The following is a 19,836-nucleotide window of genomic DNA, read 5'->3' as shown; positions in this document are numbered from 1 at the left end:
ATGGGGTAATAACCGGCGCGTTATGGTCGCCGTTTATCTTCCCCGCGTAAATTAGCTGCCGCACCTTGCCCGTCCCGGCGGGCACCGCGGTGGGCTCGTCAGCACCCGCTCCCCGGCTCCGAGGGGCCTGAGCCAGCTGGGGGGAGCAGCAGGGCCTGGATTCTCCCTGGGGGACTCAGGCAGGGCCCAAGGGACCCCCGTGTCGCTCGCGTTCCCGTCACGCAGGCGGCTGTGCCAGCCGGGGTGGGCACAGGCAGTGGGGTCCCACGGGCACATGGGGAGTGGCTGGTGGTTGCCAAACGAAGGTACTTAATTACTGCGCATTCCATCCCATTTAATTGCTTATTAAATCCTAACCAGCCAATTAGCAGCAGCAATTACAGCTTCATTCAGTGACACAATCGCTATTTTATCGTTTGTTAATCAAATGCTTATTTAGGGCCCTGGTTTATTAACTCTTTCCACAGCAGGCACCGGTGGGGTGGTGGGGAGAAGAGGCACCTGGCCTTGTCTGGGTTGGGAGATGTGGATATCGTGGGACTGTGCCGTGTGTCATGTCCCCAGCACTGCTGTCCCCATGAGGACATGTGTGTCCAGCACTGAGCCATCCTCCCACCGCGGGGACAGCCAGCCCTCATGTGCCATGTAAGCATGGGTGTCAGTGGCACGGGATAGGGCACACTGTGCCACCCTGCCGTGTCACCCCTACTTGTCCAGCATCCCTGTGCCACTCTGGGGTGCAGCAGGGCAGGATGTGGCCCCTGGCCAGAGCCTCACAGCGTGCTGGAGAAGGGGGTGGCAGGCGCCCCGGAGGCGTGAGCGATGGCCCTTGTTGGTCACACTACATTTCCTTTTCATTAGAGCTAAGTGTGGACATGAGGGATCGGCAAGGGTTCAGCGGGCACAGCCACTGCGTGGCTGCTCTCCCTGATGGATGGCAGGGTGGGAGAGGGCTGCCGCACTGCTGGTGGAAGGGACAGCAGGGAGGCACAGGGCCACTGGGCATGTGGCTGTGCCGGCGTGGCTGATGTCCCAGCCAGGGCACGTGGAGGTGGCCGAGCCCCATCTCCCCACAGGTGCTCAGCAAAGCGCGACCGTGGCCAACCCGGCATCTGGCGCATCCTCGGACCTGCTGCCACACTTCCAGCTGGAGCCGGAGGATGTCTACATTGTGAAGAACAAGGCAGTGAGCCTGGCCTGCCGTGCCACCCCTGCCACCCAGATCTACTTCAAGTGCAATGGCGAGTGGGTGCACCAAGGTGACCACGTCACGCAGCACAGCACCGACCGCAGCACGGGTGAGCGCCAGCGGGAGCGGCAGTGCCAGCCCCACTCCTGGGAGCCACATGTGCCACTCTTGGCGGGGCTTTCCTGGGGCTGGGGCATCGGGGACAGCTCCCGGCATGCCAGTGTGACGTGCTGCTGTCCCGTCCCAGGGCTGCCAGTGATGGAAGTGCGCATCGAGGTCACCCGTCAGCAAGTGGAGAAGATCTTTGGGCTGGAGGAGTACTGGTGCCAGTGCGTGGCCTGGAGCTCCTCCGGCACCACCAAGAGCCAGAAGGCTTTTGTGCGCATCGCCTGTGAGTGTCTGCCTGTGAGACAGAGTGCGGGGCGCTGGCCCCAGCCCCCATCTCACCCCTGTGCCTCCCCAGATCTGCGCAAGAACTTTGAGCAGGAGCCGACAGCCAGGGAGGTCTCCATTGAGCAGGGCATCGTGCTGCCATGCCGCCCTCCCGAGGGCATCCCCCCCGCCGAGGTGGGTCCCTGCAGCTGGGCAGGACAGGACGTGCCTGGGGATACCCCTCACCCAGGGCAATGATGTGTGTGACCCCAGACAGGCACCCAGTGACCTCCCTGTGCCCTACAGGTGGAGTGGCTGCGCAACGAGGAGCTGGTGGACCCGGAACTGGATGCCAACGTCTACGTGACGCCGGAGCACAGCCTGGTGCTGCGTCAGGCCCGCCTGGCCGACACCGCCAACTACACCTGCGTGGCTAAAAACATCGTGGCCCGCCGCCGCAGCGCCTCTGCTGCCATCACTGTCTACGGTATGGCCCCTCCACGCCAGTCCCCACCATGCTGTCCTGGTGTCACTCTCCCTGTCCTGTCCCTCCCTGCGTCCCCTTAGCGGCAGGGCGCTGATGGTCCCTCTCCACCCAGTGAACGGCGGCTGGTCGACGTGGACGCAGTGGTCAGGCTGCAGCACCAGCTGTGGACGGGGCTGGCAGAAGCGGAGCCGGACGTGCACCAACCCCACGCCCCTCAATGGGGGTGCTTTCTGTGAGGGCCAAAACGTGCAGAAAACCGCCTGCACCACCCTCTGCCCAGGTACCCGCCCTGCTCGGGGCACCGCCACCGCCCCGTCGTGCCGATGCTGCACTCCCCACTGCGCCCATTGCAGTCCCTGTCCCCGCCGGATGTCTTGTCCTCCAATTCCCCTATGTGTCCGTCTCTGCCGGCCCTGGGGCAGGGAAGGGGGGTGGCAGCAGGGCGCTGACCCCGGGCTGTGCCTGCAGTGGACGGCGCCTGGTCAGAGTGGAGCAAATGGTCGGAGTGTGGGGCCGAATGCACCCACTGGCGCAGCCGCGAGTGCTCGGAGCCAGCGCCGCGCAACGGAGGCCGCGACTGTCACGGCCCCGAGCTGGACACCCGTAACTGCACCTCTGAGCTCTGCACCCACGGTGAGCACGGCGGGGATGCCAGGGTTGTCCCCTGGGAGAGGGGACTGGGGGGTGGCCGTGTGTGCTGATGCCCTGCCCCACGCAGCTGCCCCTGGCGCAGAGGACGTAGCCCTGTACGTGGGGCTGGTGGCCGTGGCCGTGTGCCTGGTGCTGCTGCTGCTGGTGGGGGTGCTGGTGTACTGCCGCAAGAAGGGGGGCCTGGACGCTGATGTGGCCGATTCCTCCATCCTCACCGCCGGCTTCCAGCCCGTCAGCATCAAGCCCAGCAAGGCTGGTGAGTGAGTGTTGCAGGGGCAGTGCACCCACACTGGGACTGGGTGTCCCTTGGACCTGCAGGTGGCCATACCTGCCAGGGGGTGTCTGGGCAGGGGCTGTCTGCTACAGGGCATCCCTGGGTGGGGGTCTGTGCCCTGTGGGGTCCCTTGGTCTTGGGTTGATTCTTTGCCTTAGGGATCCCAGACCTAGGGATAGGAACTCTGCATCTTAGAGTCCCGGACTGTGGGGTCAGTGCCACATACGGTCAGATCTCCAGGGGTGGTGGCTGTGCCCTATGGGGTCCTCACTATGGGACAGGGACTGTGTGCCCCATGCCCTCTCAAGCTGACTGTGCCCATGTACCACTGCTGGGGACGCCCTGTTTCTGCCTTGCCCCAGCACCACAGTCGCTTGCTCTGTGCCGCAGACAACCCCAGCCTGCTCACCATCCAGCCAGACCTCAGCACCACCACCATGACCTACCAGGGCTCGCTCTGCCCACGCCAGGACGGCCCTGCCAAGCTCCAGCTGCCCAACGGGCACCTGCTGAGCCCGCTGGGTGCTGGACGGCACACGCTGCACCACAGCTCGCCCGCCGCCGAGGGCGCTGACTTCGTGGCCCGGCTCTCCACACAGAGCTACTTCCGCTCCCTGCCCCGCGGCACCAACAACATGGCCTACGGCACCTTCAACTTCTTGGGGGGGCGGCTCATGATCCCCAACACAGGTACAGCGGGGTGGGGGTTCCAGAGCGCTGCCCAGGCCAGGCAGGGTCCTCAAGGGCTCACCCCCTGTCTGCACCCCCATTCCCACCCAGGGATCAGCCTGCTCATCCCACCCGATGCCATCCCACGGGGGAAGATCTATGAGGTCTACCTGACGCTGCACAAGCAGGAGGAGGTGAGGTAGGTGCTGGGGCTGCTGGGGCACGGGGCTGTTGGAGGCGGTTCTGCCCTGACTCAGCTGCCCCCATCGCTGCCCCAGGCTGCCCCTGGCTGGCTGCCAGACGCTGCTGAGCCCCATTGTCAGCTGCGGCCCCCCCGGGGTCCTCCTCACCCGCCCCGCCATCCTGGCCATGGGGCACTGCGTGGAAGCCAGTGCTGAGAACTGGAGCATCCGGCTGAAGAAGCAGTCGTGCGAGGGCACGTGGGAGGTGAGCAGGGGCGAGGGGTTTCAGGGATGGAGGAGGGACGGCCACGGCTGAGGTGCGTCTCTGCCTGGGTGCCGTAGGACGTGCTGCAGCTGGGCGCTGAGCCGTGCACAGAGCTGTACTACTGCCAGCTGGAAGCGCAGGCTTGCTACGTGTTCACGGAGCAGCTGGGGCGCTTTGCCCTGGTCGGGGAGTCCCTCAGCATGGCGGCCTCCAAGCGCCTCAAGCTGGTCCTGTTCGCGCCGGCCGCCTGCCCCTCGCTGGAATACAACATCCGCGTCTACTGCCTCAGTGACACCCAGGACGTCCTCAAGGTACTGGCGTCCCCAGCCTGCCCGTCCCGGCTTGGAGCGAGAGCTGCGCTCCTGGTGTGCAGCATCTCGTGCCTGACTGCTGCCTGTGCTGGCAGGAGGTGATCCAGCTGGAGAAGCAGCTGGGAGGGCAGCTGATCGGAGCCCCCCGGGTGCTGCACTTCAAGGACAGCTACCACAACCTGCGCCTCTCCATCCACGACATGCCCAGCTCCCTCTGGAAGAGCAAGCTCCTCGCCAGCTACCAGGTGAGGAGTCTGGCCGGTGTGTGGGGATGGGGATAGAGGTGTAGGGAGGTGTCCCTTCCACTCTGACACCCCCCAGCTCTGTCACCCCCACTGCAGGAGATCCCCTTCTACCACATCTGGAGTGGGCTGCAGCCCTTCCTGCACTGCACCTTCACCCTGGAGCGCCTGAGCACCAGCACCTGTGAGCTGGCCTGCAAGATCTGGGTATGGCAGGTGGAGGGAGACGGGCAGAGCTTCACCGTCAACTTCAACATCGCCAAGGTGAGGGCAGGGCTGGCCACTCCTTGGGGTGGCCGTAGCATTGCCTCACATCCCTTTCCCTCCCTGCTTGTGCTCTCCCCTAGGACACAAGGTTTTCAGACTGGCTGGTCCCCGATGAGGTGGGCACCCCGGCTCTGGTGGGCCCCAGTGCCTTCAAGATCCCCTTCCTCATCCGCCAAAAGATCATCAGCAGCCTGGACCCGCCGGGCACACGGGGAGCCGACTGGAGGACACTGGCACAAAAGCTCAACCTTGACAGGTAATGCAGACTGAGGACAGTGCTGGGGATGGGGTGGTATGCTGGAAGGGGTTCTGGCCTCATCCTGCACCTATGGATGGATGCTGCAATGCTGTGGGATCTCAGGAGAGGGCTGCTGAACAAGGTGAGGCTAGCACGGGGCTGATAATGGGATGTGGAGCCATCCCTGTGCCCTGACATGGTCCCTCTGTCCCCTTCCAGCCATCTCAGCTTCTTCGCCTCGAAGGCCAGCCCCACAGCCATGATCCTCAACTTGTGGGAAGCACGGCACTTCCCCAATGGCAACCTCTCCCAGCTGGCTGCCGCCGTGGCCGAGGTCGGCAAGCAGGACGGTGCCCTCTTCTCCGAGGCTGAGTGCTGAGCATGGCGGCTCCAGGGGACCACCACCATGGGGCTAAGGGGGGCCCTGGCTGGCCCACCAGGCTCCTACTGCCCCACAGCGCACGGGGAGGGCTGCCTGGCCCCCTTGGGAGGGCAGGATGCACCTGCCCCGTGGCAGCCAGGCCCCTCCAGCACTGTGGCGGCGGGACTCAGCCCAGCCCTGGGGGTCCCAGAGCCCCGTGGTGGGGGGCTGGGGGGGCACGGGGTGTGCGTCGTGCGTGCGGTGCCGTCGTGGTGTCTGCGTGTGGGGCCAGGCGGCCCCGGGCCCCGTGCCGTGTTGTGTAAAGCCCGTTTTTTTAATTCTGTATTAAGTGCATTCAAGTATTTACACTTGGCCTTATGTACATAGCGGTGCCGCGGGCGGGGGGTCTGCCGGACGTGAATGTAAATAAATTCGATATATATTGCTACGTGGGGCTGTGCCCGGCCGTGCGCTGCCCCACGCCCCCCACGATCCCCCCAGAAGCTGGAGGTGCAGACCAAAGAGCTTTATTGGAATGGTGACTATTCCATGGCGTTGGCGGCGCGATCGGCCACAGCTGCCACGAGCGCGGCCCCTTTCCCTGAGCCATCCTCTGATAGCAGGAAGGTCACATTACAGTTGGGTGCCAGGTCCTTCAGTGTCTTCTGGAGGTTGCTGGAGAAGCTAGGCAGGATGGAAGGGGAGAGTGAGGACTGATGCTCCCACCCTATGCACACCACGCCTCCCACCACAGACCCCTTCACAGGGCAAGGATGCCCCATGGGTGCCTGCCACCCTGGCCCCACTCACCATGGGTGCAGCTTGTACAAGGTGCCGTCCACCCCAACAGTGACAGACAGTTGGTCCACGCCTCGGTTCTCCCGCATCTTCTCCACCACAGCAGCCAAGCCAGCAGCGCAGAGCTGGGCGGCGCGCAGGGACACGGTCTGGCACACCTCCCGCATCAGCACGCTGTCCTCAAAGCTGGCATCGAGCTCCAGTTCGTTCAGGATGTTCCGTATCTGCCGCAGGGCCAGCCCATTGCTGCTCCAAACCAGGGCCATTGTTAGAAGCAGAGTCCCCATCCCCATCACCCTGTCTGTGCCACATCATGTAGCCTGGTTCCTCTCCTGGTGTTCTGATACCCCCACCCTGCGTTCAGGGAACCCATGGGTACCCAACACTCACAGCTCGATGGTAGAGAGGAACTTGGTCTTGAAGATGTCCTTGGTCTGGAGCTTGGGGCAGGGTTTGCCTTGGAACAGGAGCTCTTTCTCTGTCAGTACCAGCAGGATCTGGCGCACGATCTCGCCCAGGTACATGCCGCTGATCAGCTTCTCAAACCTACCCAAGGCACAGCCTCAGCTAGGCACAGCCACCCGCTCCCAGCCCCCTGTGCCCAGGGCCCTCACCCACCTCTGCTTGCCCGGGTTGATGGTGGTTTCATCCACCACCTTGTCGAAGTGGGTGAAGAGATGGTCCAGGCAGCCGTTGTCCCCAAAGGCTCCCCACTCCATGTTGATGCACATGCGGCCCTCGTCCCCCTCCACGGTGCCCACGTTCTTCATCTCCTCCATGTAACAGGCATTGGTCCCTGTCCCTGCAGGCCCCATGCTGGTGTCACCCCCATAGCAGGCCTGGTAGAGGCATGTGGCCATGCCATGGGGGGTAGAGGGATGGTCAGGAGACGGGGACCTCCTGGATGCAGAGGTGCTACTCACCCACAATGAGGCCGATTTCACATTTGGGGTCATCATAACCACAGGCCATCATGGTTCCCACCGTGTCGTTGACCAGAGCCACCACCTGCATCCCTAAGTGCTGCCAAATAGGAGATGGGAACATGTGGTCTAGTGGCATCCAGACAGCTCCTGGGGCTGACACTGCCTGGATGAAGGTTCCCCTACCCTGGGGACAGGGACAGGCCACCAGACATTCCCTACCCGTTTGCGCTTGGCAGCGTCCCGCAGCAGCTGGACAACATCCTGTCCCACGCAGCCTGAGGCGCTGAAGCCTTTGGTCCAGGTCAGCAGCAATGCCTGCAACAGTGACCAGATCAGGGGCCAGGGCAGCACACATCCTGGGGTCCTTCCCACCATCCTGGTGCTGGAGCCACCCCCTCACCTTATCCAGGCCCACTTGCTTGCAGGGGAAAGAGAAGGTGAAGCCGAGAGGCAGCATCTGTGTCACCAGGTTCTGCTTCGTCTGGAAGTCTATGATGCAGTCAATGATGTGGTCAAAGAGCTGTGGATAGTGAGCATGGTGAGCATGGCCAGGCTGGGGCAATGCTGGGGGGGCCTCTCCCAGCCCCATCATGGCTCCATGGAGGCCAAGTAGGGAGGCAATGCCCACGCCCTCGCCCCAGCCACTGGTCACAGGTCCTCAGCCTCACCTCCTCGCCACTGCCCTGCATGATGCTAACTGGGATGACGTAGATCTCACTGGCCATGGTGATGCCCTCCTCTGTGATGCGCACCACCAGCACACGGAAATTGGTGCCACCCAGGTCCAGTGCCAGGAAGTCGCCTTTCTCTGCAGGGAACCAGCACAGTGCATTAGCAGGGCCACAGATTCCTCAGCACCCCATTGCCAGTGTCCCTGTCCCTTACCTGTGCCATCAGGTGTGTGATTAACGTAGGTGGGCAGCATGCGGACAGAGGCAGTGGGATTGGTCTCCTTATCCAGGCCCTGATCCATCTCCTGCCTCATCAGTGCCTGCACTTTCACCAGGTCATCGCGGGTGAGCCGCAGCGGGGCCAGCACCTCGTCCACCACGCGGCGCTGGGATGCCAGGCGCAAAGCCACCGCTGTCACCATGGCTGCCCCCCGCCCAGAGCCATCTCTCGAGGGCAGGATGGTGGCCATGCACTCCGGGGACAGTAGCCTTGACACACTCAGCAGAACCTCCTCAAACCTGCCCAGGATGAAGAGAAGAGCATGGGCTGGGTATGAGGCATCCCACTGGGGTAGCACCCCACCACGAGCCCTGTGTTCCTCCTCACCTGGGGTAGCCTGCATACAATTCTCCTTCCACGCCCACATTGACCATCAGCGACTCCAAATCCCGGGTCTGGCACATGTAGCTGAGGATGGCAGCCAGCCCAGTGGCATGGAGTGTGACAGCACGTGCCACCACTGCCCGGCAGATCTGCTGCACCCGGCCGCAATCCCGCTCGCTTGGCTGCAGCCCCAGAACCTCCAGAATCCTCCTAACTTCAGTTATGCCGTCCTCATTGCTAGAAGGCAGATCACAGCCTTGCAGCAACCTGCAGGTTCACCAGCCCGCAGCCAGGAACACCCATCCATCGCCCCCCATCCTCCCACCCACAGCAGCTCCTGCTCCTCAGACACTCACTTGGCAATGTCCAGAACATGCTGCATTGTGAACACTCCCTTCTCCTTCAGGACAGCAGCGTTGGTTCCAGTGAAGACAGCTTTCTCAGCAGTCAGGGCAACCAGCGTGTGCCTGACAAGCTCCCCCAGGTACAGGGTGCCCACCAACTTCTCAAACCTGCATGGGTTTCAACACACATGGGAGTCAGTCTTGCCTCCCTAGCAGCACCCCTTGGCCCTTAAAGAGCACCAGGAGCATTGCAGGGGAATGTGTGCTCCTGATGGTGGGCCTGACATGCTCAGGGATAGAAGGAGAGCCTGTCCTTTCCGGGGGAGAAAGAGCACCTCTTCTCCCCAGGGTTGGAAGATTCCACATCCACGGATTGATCGTAGGGTGTCAAGATGTCATTCAGGGTGCCATCATCCCCAAAGCAGCCCCACTCAGTGTTGACACACATCCGCCCGCTGGTCTCTTCTGTTGTTTCCACCAGGTACGCCTCGGCCATGAAGCAACAGTTGGAGCCCTTGTCTGCAGGAGTGATGGGGCTGAGCACCAGCACGGCCCCCCCAGCACCCACCGCCTGTCCCCCTGCAGGTGACACAGGTGCCCAAGTCTCACCTGCAACCATGGCGACCTCACAGGCTCTCCCCTCCATGCTGCAGGTCATCATGGTGCCCACAGTGTCATTCATCAGGGCAACAACTTCCACATTGTAGGGCAGGCTAGGAGCAGATTGAGAGGGTTTCCTGCCCTTCCACGAGGACAGCCAGTTGCCTGACCCATTGCCCTCCCCGTCCTGCTTATCCGGCTTAGCCTGCTTGTCGATGGCTGACTGCAGCAGCTGCACCACGTCCTTCCCCACCACGCCACTGCAGCTGAAGCCCTTGGACCAGGAGAGGAGTTCTGCCTGTGGAGAGCATGCGGCAGAGTCATTCACCTCTGGCACCAGGATGGTTCCTCTCCCCACTGCTGCTGTGCTGGGACATAGCCCAGGACAGGGCTCTCCCCCTCACCTTGTCCAGCCGCGTCTGCTGGCAGGTGAAGGGGAACACAAAGCCCAAGGGGAGGTGTTGCTCAGAGATGTTGGTGTCAGGGCTGATGGTCTCGGCCAGGAACTGAGTCAGGCAGTGTGCAATGAAGTCAAAGAGCTGCAAAGTCATGACTGGGGGTAAGGGCTGCTTGCCTTGCTCAGCACCCAGGCTGTGAAAGACAGCCTTGAGCTCCAACACCAGCCCAGAGCCCTGCTGAGCCTCCGTGATGCTGGGCAGCCCAGCACCAGCCACCCTTTGCCGTGGCCTCCTCGTACCGCTTCCCCCTCGCCCTGCATGATGTCCTCTGGCAGTTCATAGATCTTGTACATCATCTGGGGGCTCATGTTTCCATCTCCGTAGAGGGTCACCAACAGGGTCCGAACCTGGTTCTGGCACAGCTCCACCACCAGAAAGCTGCCCTTCTCTAAGGGGAAACAGAGGCAGTGTCAGGCAGAGGCCTTTTCCCTGAGGCAGATCTCCCAAAATCTGCTCCTTGCCCTGTCCCAGGGACAGTCACTCATGGGGGAAGCTTCTGAGAGCCTGAGACTCTCAGAGGGGCCAAGGGAACAAACTTCTGGCTACTGCCCCCGCACTGGGGAGTGGCAAAGGAGAAGCTTATGGACCCCATAACTGATCCAAGAGTGGTTTACCCCTCCCCAGCACCCCCAGGGTCAACTCCAGTGAGGTGTGCAGGGCTGCCAGTAGCAGAACAGCTCATCCTCAGGCTGGGCTGCCTTACCAGTGCCGTTGGGAGTGGAGCAGATGTAGGTGGGCAGCATCCGCACTTTGGCCTGGGCGTGTGTCTCGCGGCTCAGCCCCTTGCACATGTCCTGCACCATGTGGCCCTTCATAACATGCAGCCTCTCCAGCGGGATGGTGAATGATCGCAGGGCTCGTTGTATCTGGGGATGGTGCATTTTAGGGCAGAGGTGCAGAGGCTAAGGGCAGGGCACTGATGACTGGAGCAGGGATGGGCCTTACCGGTGTGCTGTGGGAACTATCACGGCGCTGGTTCAGATTGCTCGCTGAGAACCTGCAGGGAGGACGGTGGCATGTCACCAGCCACTGGGCTCTGCCCTGCAGGACAGGACAATGCCTGCCCTTGCCCAGGCACACAGCGGGGCTGGGGGTCTGTACCCAGCTCTGCTCTCACCTGCTGTCTACGTCCATGGCCAGTGAGGGGTCCATATTTTCGTCCCTGTGCAGTATCTTCACACTGCCTCTGCGGTCCTGGAGGAGGAGGCTCTGCCCCACAACGGTCATAGGCCCGAGCGGGGGAGCGGCGGAAGGAGATGGTCCCCGCGACCTGCAAGGGGCCAGAGGCTCGTGTCTGTCCCCTGCAACAGCCTGAGGGACCCGGGAGCCGGCGCGGCCCCATGCCCGGCCCCACAGCGGTCCCCGCAGGGCAGGAGCCGCTCACCGGCCACGTACCGGCTGTCCTGCTCCTGCGCGCCCAGTCTTTGGTCTGCTCTGCTCGCCCTGCCGGACCGGCCGTCTTGGGATCTGCGACTGCTCATAGGGGAAAGGCAGGGGCCGGTGTTTGGGGCCGGTGTTTGGAGCCGGTGTTTGGAGCCGGTGTGGGGCCGGGGCCGGTGTAGGGGCCGGTGGCGGCCGCGGCCGGTGTAGGGGCCGGTGTTAAGGGCCGGTGTAAGGGCCGGTGTAGGGGCCGCGGCCGGTGTAAGGGCCGGTGTAGGGGCCGCGGCCGGTGTAAGGGCCGGTGTAAGGGCCGGTGTAGGGGCCGGTGGCGGCCGCGGCCGGTGTAGGGGCCGGTGTAAGGGCCGGTGTAGGGGCCGCGGCCGGTGTAAGGGCCGGTGTAAGGGCCGGTGTAGGGGCCGGTGGCGGCCGCGGCCGGTGTAGGGGCCGGTGTTAAGGGCCGGTGTTAAGGGCCGGTGTAGGGGCCGGTGTTAGCGGCCGTTACGGGGCCGGGGCCGGTGCCGGGGCCGGCGCGGGCGGGGCCGTTGCCGCCGCTGTCCCCCTGGCAACAGCCGCACCCCGGCCTGCCATTGGTCGCCCCGCCGCCAGCCGGCCCCGCCGCAGCCAATGGGCGACGCCGCCGCGGGCCCCACCCGCGGGAGGGGCCGCTCCGCGCTCCCGGGCGGGCGGCAGCGCCGTTTAAAGCCCGGGCTCTAATGAGCTCCGCACCGGCCCATCCCGTTAATTAGGCATGGGTCGCCCTCCCCCGTTCCCTGTGAGGATGCTCTCGGGGAGCAGATCCCTCCGAGGCCCGGTGCGAGGCAGGCAAAGCCCCGCTGTCCCGGGGAGCGGCTCTACGGCCGAGCCCCCCGGGGACAGGGACAGCACCAAGGACACGGGGACACCGCGGTCGTGGCTCCTCCGGTCCCTGCATCCGCTGACTGCGGCTGGCACCAAGGTGCCCTCTGCCACTCCCGGCTGGGAATGTTAGTGCTGTGCTGCTGCACAGAGCACAGGACACTGCAGCCCTCTGCCCCGAGCCCCCCGCACCAACCCCAGCTCCAGGAGAGGCCCTTGGCAGTGTGATTTGGGACCCACTCTCTGCTGCTTCTTCTCTCCTCCCTCCAGTGTCCTCCCATTCCCCAGAGAAAGCCAGCACAGCTCTGCCGTGGTGCTGCAGTTTCATAAAAACATACATAAATATATTTCCATTTCTGTAAGAGAGAGCAAAGCTGCACAGGCACCTATAAAACACACAGTCACTTCTCCACCCAGCGCTCCCAGCACAGGTCGTATAAAACATATAAAAGGGGCGCAGGAGACAAAGGCTGCAGGTGAAGCAGGGGTACAGTGCCAAGAAGACCCTGGCTGGGGCACAGGGAGCTGCCGGGGTCCCTGCAGCATTGCCACCCTCAGAACTTGTGCCTTCTCCGGCGGCAGCCTTTGGGCCGTGTCTGGCTGCCCGCATGGAGAGCCGTGCGTGGCTCCGAGTCCACCCCACCATCCACGGCTCCCAGGGAGATGCTGGGTTTTGCAGGGGACACATGGCAAGGAAGGTGCTGAAGGGAGGTGGGGCTGTCTGCTGACGGCTCCCCACCAGCAGCTGAGAGTGTGGGAGAGGACTGCTGGTCTCCTAATCCAGGGAGGGGAGTCCCCGCATCAGCACCTGCAACAAAAGCACACGTCAGCCCTCCTGTGTGAGCCACGGGTGCTGCCAAATCACCTCTCCCCCCCTTTTCCTCCTGTCCTTGGATCCATGGAGGGAAGCACTGGTGCACAGACAGGGACAGCAGAAGCCTCCCGCATCCCCCAGGAAGCTGGACATGGCTTGGTGCAATGGTTCAGAGTACACCCACCCCTATTCCTGCAAGGGCTCTGGTGTGGGTCCAGTGGGCACACATCCAGTGGGTACTAGCAGGAATGTGTGCAGCCAGCTGGGGAATGCTGACAGCCAGCTAAGCCCACAGCCCCAGCTCTAATCAGAAAGAACAGACCCTTCCAAGCGGAATTTACTCTCCCAGAACAGCCCAGGCCAAGCCAGGACCAAAAGGGGAGAGGTGGGAAAAGCAGCCCCGACCCAGCCAGGTTGGCACAGAAAGTTTTCCACCTTCAGACTTGCTCTCCGAGAGCTCCAGCATCCTGAGCAGTCCTCTCTCCTGCCTTCCAGTGTCCTGCCAAGAAGAGGAGAACCACCATCACAGCGCTGCCACAAGGGAACCCCTTAGCCAGGATGGCCTCGTGGGCACTTACTCCCCCAGCCCTGAGGGTCAGGCTGGGCACAACAGGGACTGCTGCTTATCCAGGGCCTCCAGCTGCCCTGGGAAGGGCACTGCTCTGTGCCCAGCCCAACCAGTGCTCAAGCAGAGGCAGCAGAGAGCAGCTAACCAAGCAGAACCTGGTGAAGAGGGAGGCCAGGGTACAGGATGCCATCCCCCAGCCCAGCCAGCAAGCACAGAGCTGTGATAAATGGGAGCATCAGGGGCTCTGGCACTGCTGGAACACATCCCCAGCACTGCAGGTCCAAGGGCAGACTCGTCCCACTCTGTCCAAGGGTATTGGTGCTTGGTGCTGGAGGGAAGGGCCTTCCTTCAGGGCACAGCCAGACAAGGAACACTCCTTGTGCCCTCTCTCTGCCCCTGGGAAGATGCAGCCATGCTGGTCACACATGCTAGGGGAAGACCACTTGGCCTGGCTGCTTTGAGCCTCACTGGCCCAGCAAAGTCCCCTCTCTTGCTCCCTGCCCCCAGAACTCCTCTGGAAGGCACTGGCTGTGGCATTGGAGCTGCAAATCACCCCAAAATGGGCCGTTGTAGGAAACTGCAAGCCCAACTGTGCCATTAGGAAGCTTTGCAATGGCCCAGCCAATGTCCAGGCTTCCCCAGTGAGCTGCCACCCCAGCAAAAGAGAGGGCCAGAGGTAACAGAGCCTTGCTGAGCCTTCCCAAAGAGCACCCTGGCTTCAGCATCTTTCCCCCATACCCTATGCCTGTGCCTGCTTGTAGGACCCACACACCAGCCAGCTGTGGGGCACACAGACAGAATCAAACAGCCCCCACAGAGCTGGTCACATGCAGGAGCAGCCATGCCCTGCAGTACTCTGCACCACGCAGTGCTTGGCTGTATCCCAGCCAAAATCATCAACCAGAAATCTCATCATTTGCATCTGAATCCCCAAAGGGCTGAGGTCTGTGATGGATTTAAGGGATTATACAAAACTAAGACATCATGTTGCATCTTCATGCCGTGAATCACATTTCTGAGCACAGGCAAAGCTGCAGCACGAGGGTTTTGCCTGCAGGAGCCAGCAGGAAGGCCTGGAAGGACCCTCTGTGCTCCCCTGGGACTGCCACAAGCAGGAAGAAGCACAGTGGGGGCTTACACCTGGTGAGTGCCTGTGAGCCAGCTGCCACCCACGCTCCTGCCTCCCACCTCCTCTAGCAAGGCACGTTCCCCACCCCCAGCACACCTCCAGCACGCTCACTCCCCCACAGTTCTCCTGGGACTGTTCACTCCCAGCACTGAGCCTAAACCTGCTCTGGCTCTAAACCTTCCCCGTGGGAATGGGCTTGTGCATATCCAGACAGGGCTGTCATCCCGACGCTGGCCTCTGCTCTGGACGTTCAGCCCAGGAAGGCTGCAGGACTGAGGCGTGCTGCCTGGCAGCAGGACAGCCCTGGCTGCCTGCCCACTGGAGAGGCTGCTGGCAGCTCTGCTGGATTAGCTCACCCCTGGGACCAGCCCGTGCTCTCGCAGACCGTCGTGGGAAGGAGGGCAATGAGTTCTCTGTCCACAGCAGCCCACAGGGACGGGCAATCCTACATCAGGTCAGCTCATCCCTGCCAAGCAGGGAACCAGCTCCTGCCCCAACCCAGCCCCACGCCCAGCACACAGCAAAGGGGATGGTGTGCAGGGTCTCCCCTCACCTTGGCTCTTCGCAGCCTCCTGGTTCCCTGAGCTTGCCTAGCAGCCTGAAGGCAGCTGTCCACGTGCCTCTGATACTGCAGCAGTGGCACCAGTGACTTACAGAGGTAGCACTTCTCACACCTGCCAGGCAGCAAAGGACAGAGCACTGCATTAGGATTCACCCTGCACCGAGCTCCAGCGGTGACTCTCCCCTTCCAGGCCATGCCGAGGAGGAGATGTGTCACCAAATCCAGTGTCACTAAAGCCAGTGTCACCAAATCCAGTGTCACTAAATCCAGTATCACCAAATCCAGCCTCGCCCAGTGGGGTCAGGCCAGCACCAATCTCAAAGCCTGAGTGATTATCAGTTTTCCCTGCCTGTTCCTCTGTATCCTGCTGCTGCAGCAGCGGGACAGTAATCAAATCTGCTCATCTAACTATCTCAAACACCACTGATTTTTCCCCAGACATAAAGCACCCTGTCAAAATCTACAGAAATGTAGCACAAGGGCTTTGCAAAGGGGAGTTAAATTCTGCCTGAAAAGCAAACCAAGTGTGTTAAATCAGAGAGACATTTTACCAGGGCTGGATGAACTTGTCTGACTAGTAAATCAAGCCTTTCTCTGCACTGTCTCCATTTTACATCATGCCATGCAGGGAGAGGAATTGCAGAGCACATGCTCCTGCTGGGGGGTTGGCTCAGCTTGTTTCTCAAACCCCCTTGTTTGGGTGGAAGATGCTCAGGCTCACGCAGGACAACTGAGTGTTCTTGGGAAGAAGATTATTCTGGGTGAAAGGAGATGAAGGTCAGGCATAGATTTACACAGCTACACTCACTTCCACACCAGCTCTCAGCAGGGACTGAATTCTGCAGAAGAGGACATTGGCTGTTCAGGAGGGAAGCTGCATTCAGGAATGGACTATCTCCAGGAAGAGACAAAGCCCCCAGGGACCAGCCCCAGCAACATTGTGTTCAGCTTGATAGTGGTACTCTCTGAGTGAAACACCCCAGGCTCTAAAATGCATATGGAGAGCCCCCATCGAGCAAAACTCTGCAGCACTTTTTCCCGTATTTTCTTTCCAGTCAGTGCTGATTACCCAGATAATGTGTCTAAACAGAAGCTGTCCTCTCTATAATTAGCCTAATTCCATTAGTGATGTTGCCATCCACTGTTTGTAACAGCAAAATTGCTTCCATAGCAGGGATTTTACTGTCAGATCCTCTCTTATGATGCTTTGTGTGGGTGGCAGGAGGAGGGGCTGCATGGAGAGAAATTAAACAAAGCCACTGCTATTCTGAAAGTCTAATTTAATTAAGAATATCACTACAGGTGCCATGTTGACAGCCTCCATGTCCTGGCCTCTTCTTTTCCCGGGGTGACCAAGCTCAAACCTCCCATCAGAAACTGGCTGAGTTAGCACCATTTTAGCTACAGCTCTCCCCCAGCAGCCATGTGCCCCTGACCCATCATGGATTGGGCTGAAAGGAAATCAGTGCAAAAATAAACAATCTGAGAACAGCAAATTCCTCTTGCTTCAGTTTAAATATAGTCAGCACTGCAACAAGAGGCATTGAGGAAAAGCAATTTTTTAGGGAAAGTGTTATAAGGCCAACGGCCAGCATATGTACAGGAATAAAGACATCCATAGTCAAGCTAGTACAGAAGCACAGAAATAATCTTGGAGGAGCAGGCATACCTACTTACTTGTCAATGTCTGAGGATGGTGGGCTGCTTTTACCACTGGCAGCTTTATTTCTTGTCTCTCTCTGACGCCGGGTGAGCACTGGAGGAAAAGCAGAAAGGGTTAACAAAAAGGGTCACTGCATCCACCCCAAACCATCCCTACATCATGCTCAAATGCACCAAGTTTCCATCACTTCCACTCAAAGCTGCAGCAGAAGTGATGGTAGAGGTGAAGAAGCAGTGGACTGGGACAAGCAGGGTTTTCTTTCCTGCACAAGAGGTTGCTGGACAAGTGTCCTTTTTTCCTAGGGGGATACTGAAAAATTTACCTTTCCCACACTGGAGAGTCAGCTGACCACTTCACACCTAATTTGCCAGAAACAGCTGGATTGACAGTCTGTAGTTTACAGGAATTTCAGGGCTGATGACAGCAGTGTGATAGCCTGAGAGCAGCGTTACCCAGCTGCTCTGGCAGCACAGCCCAGCTCCCTGCCAAAGCAGGCTCCAGTGCCTGCTGCAGGGAGGGACAGTGCCAGCTGTGGGCTCAGGGGAATGCAGAGCTGAGGAAGGGCTGTGCAGAGGCACCAGACCTCTGACAGAGAGCCTGCCTGGGAAGGGACACAGCTCACACTGGAAAGGGAATTTACAATTAGCCCACACTCATCACTTTCCCACTGCCCATGTGAACCGTGGTGCTGCTGTCCACAGACAGCCCTGGCAGTCCCCTGGAAGATCTCTAGCAGGAGCAGTGCTGCTCTCCAGAAGCTCCAACACATGGCTAGCCAGTGAGATCCCAGCTGAGCAGCTGATGACGGGTCCAACCATTTCTGTTCCCCCAGCAAGCCCAAGCAGCCTCTCCCAACTGGCTCTGCAGGCATCTGCAGGGAGCACGTTGGAGTGTTGTCCCTTTCAGTTGAATTCCTCTCAGCGTATTCCTGTTGACATACCACCAGCAAAGATCCTCAGGGAACATTTCAGATAGCTTAGCTTGCTTCACCAGGGACATTCAAGACTCCAGCTCCAAAACAGATGTCACAGTAAGCGCTCTCAGGCATGCTGGCTAAGGGGACAATGCAGGGAGCTGTTTTACGGCTTGGTGATGCTGCTTCCCATACTCATGAGGACAAAAGTCTGACTCCAAGGTATAGGCACAACAAACCTGTTATTGTTAGCACATCATCTGTGATAAAGAAAGCGAAGCACAAAATTCTGTGTGGAACAAAGGGAATTCTTCCAAGTTTTAGCAAAACCCCGTTTCTAGAATGTTGGGCAACCCCAATATCTATCCACAATGCAACACAGTCTTTCCTTCAGCAGCAATCACTGATCTGCAGCTACAACCAGCAATGTACTGTGAAGTGCTCAGGAGCTGTTGGGGCTGATGGGAGACAACCATGCTGAAGAAACAAGCTCAAGCCTTCCTGGGATGTGAGTATTGTCTCGTAGGCGATGACTGATATGCTCACAGGAACAAAAGCAAACGCCTCTCTAACATAGCCTGGCCCAGATTTGAAGTGGCAGCCTGACTAGAAGACTGGTAACAATGGCCAGCCCCCAGGCCGTGCAGCCTCCCAAGAAGCCAACCAACACGTGTGTTTGACAGCGTGGTGAGAACTGCTCTCCAAATCTGCGTGTGCTCGTTAATATTCCTTAACGAGCCTTGTGCACCAGCTCAGGTGTTAATCACTTCTATTTTCTTCCAAAAGCAGTGAACACATCTGGCATAATGGGCCCATTAGAGATGTCTGGGACTAGCTCTGCAGCTGCCCAGGAGAAGACCCTCAGCTGCAGTGCTGGAAGAAGCAGCAGAGAAGAGAGAACAGGGCCAGCTGGTGAGGCACAACCCCTGCCAAAACATGCTGGTTGCCCCCAAGAAGGGGGTTCAGAACACAGGAAAAGACTCGCCACAGGCAAAATCCCCACCACAGAGCAGAGCTGACCTGCTTGTGTGACAGGAGCCTTGTAACTCTCCCAAATGCAATGCTCTTTGCTGGGTCAGACACTCTGTGCCCCAAAACCAACCTTTTCCCTTGCTCAGCATTTCTTCTGGTTGACCAGTCATTCTTGGCCTGTCTGGCTCCAGCATTCACCCTGGGGAAGAGCAGCAAACCCTGCCCAGTATGGCCTTGTTATCAGCACACTCAGCCCGGGCACCTCCTGGGGCTGCCAGCTCTGGCTGGCATGTGGAGCTGCGAGGTCAGAGCTCCTCACCTTCCTGCTCTGCTCACCTGCAGTGTGATCCACCAGCTCCCTGTGCTCACTACCAGCCATGCCCCTTCCCTGCAGGACCTGTCAGTGTCAGTCTTGTCCCTTCTCAGAAGCCACCCAGGTCTCCTCTGCCCCATTTTGTTACTCTTTCTGCTTTATCAGTGCCACTTCTACTGATGTCAAGAGCTTTTTCACAGCACCAGTGCTGCTGCTGAAGACTGACAGCTGCATCAAGACTGCATTTGAGCCTTTGGGAGGAAGGGATTTACCAAATCCTCATTTTCCTGGGCTTGCTTGGGAACCGAGAATGCCGGATGGATGTAGATGGAGGGTGAGAGGCATGGAGTATGTCAAAAAGCCCAGGAGTATTTGCTGTTCTCAGCTGCAGCCAAAACTCACTTCCAGACTGAGACCAGCAGATCCCTGCGCTGGCAGCAGCAGTGGGAGATGGATGTGGGGACTCCAGCAGAGCCCTCTCACACAAGTGAGCCCCTTCAGCTGAGTGCAGGAAGAAAGAGGGAGCTGGCACAGAAATTCCACAGCTCCACTCATTCACTTGGAATTAACACCAGTCACTGAGCTGGAAACCCAGAGCCTCAGCCCTCCCCAGCCTGGTACAGTAGCTAACACAACATCAGGCTCTTCTTTTTTATTTACTCAGATCACAGGAAAGTGGAAATTCATGATAAGATTTTCATGCTGCCCAGGTATGTGGTGGTCTGGGCATCCAGCCAGGTTGACCATGTACGTAGGGG

The 19,836-nt window shown here is 59.9% G+C and overlaps 3 protein-coding genes across 9 annotated transcripts in view; 1 reads left to right on the top strand and 2 right to left on the bottom strand.

Moving 5' to 3' along the window:
• Window positions 1-708: 708 nt before the first annotated feature.
• UNC5A (unc-5 netrin receptor A) lies at window positions 709-5,956 on the top strand. Of its 2 annotated transcripts, XM_064388084.1 has the most exons (15): window positions 711-1,298; window positions 1,437-1,580; window positions 1,653-1,756; window positions 1,868-2,048; window positions 2,161-2,328; window positions 2,517-2,681; window positions 2,767-2,955; window positions 3,364-3,663; window positions 3,754-3,841; window positions 3,921-4,089; window positions 4,167-4,400; window positions 4,496-4,645; window positions 4,742-4,906; window positions 4,990-5,165; window positions 5,367-5,956. In XM_064388084.1, the coding sequence occupies exons 1-15, from the start codon at window positions 935-937 to the stop codon at window positions 5,524-5,526; spliced, it is 2,757 nt and encodes a 918-aa protein (XP_064244154.1). In that variant the 5' UTR covers window positions 711-934; the 3' UTR covers window positions 5,527-5,956. The 2 variants fall into 2 exon arrangements, with proteins under 2 accessions (XP_064244155.1, XP_064244154.1); XM_064388085.1 differs by lacking the exon at window positions 2,161-2,328 and having other exon boundaries at window positions 709-1,298.
• A 63-nt stretch (window positions 5,957-6,019) lies between these two features.
• Window positions 6,020-11,747, bottom strand: HK3 (hexokinase 3). The gene is made up of 19 exons (XM_064388083.1): window positions 11,305-11,747; window positions 11,027-11,179; window positions 10,855-10,906; window positions 10,613-10,775; window positions 10,149-10,297; window positions 9,856-9,990; window positions 9,461-9,749; window positions 9,187-9,370; window positions 8,864-9,019; window positions 8,511-8,744; window positions 8,118-8,422; window positions 7,901-8,040; window positions 7,633-7,752; window positions 7,452-7,547; window positions 7,230-7,329; window positions 6,925-7,108; window positions 6,697-6,852; window positions 6,319-6,552; window positions 6,020-6,192 (listed from the first exon to the last, which is right to left on the bottom strand). Exons 1-19 carry the CDS (start codon window positions 11,388-11,390, stop codon window positions 6,051-6,053), a joined length of 3,078 nt encoding a protein of 1,025 aa, XP_064244153.1. The 5' UTR covers window positions 11,391-11,747; the 3' UTR covers window positions 6,020-6,050.
• A 714-nt stretch (window positions 11,748-12,461) lies between these two features.
• The window catches only part of UIMC1 (ubiquitin interaction motif containing 1), a 39,681-nt gene continuing 32,306 nt past the window's right edge, over window positions 12,462-19,836 (bottom strand). For 4 of the 6 annotated variants that reach the window (XM_064388087.1, XM_064388086.1, XM_064388090.1 and 1 more), the window contains exons 10-13: window positions 16,895-16,973; window positions 15,209-15,329; window positions 13,394-13,457; window positions 12,462-12,952 (exon numbers count right to left, since the gene is read on the bottom strand). In XM_064388087.1, coding sequence (XP_064244157.1) covers window positions 12,699-12,952; window positions 13,394-13,457; window positions 15,209-15,329; window positions 16,895-16,973 — 518 coding nt within the window. In that variant the 3' untranslated portion in view covers window positions 12,462-12,698. Of the gene's footprint in view, window positions 12,953-13,393; window positions 13,458-15,207; window positions 15,330-16,886; window positions 16,974-19,836 lie in introns of those variants that run through there. The other 2 variants (XM_064388091.1, XM_064388092.1) reach the window with 2 other exon arrangements.

Source organism: Passer domesticus, chromosome 13, assembly GCF_036417665.1.
Source record: "Passer domesticus isolate bPasDom1 chromosome 13, bPasDom1.hap1, whole genome shotgun sequence".
NCBI classification, from domain to species: domain Eukaryota; kingdom Metazoa; phylum Chordata; class Aves; order Passeriformes; family Passeridae; genus Passer; species Passer domesticus.
Note: the sequence above shows the minus strand (reverse complement) of the source record. Positions and strands in the feature narration are given on the sequence as shown.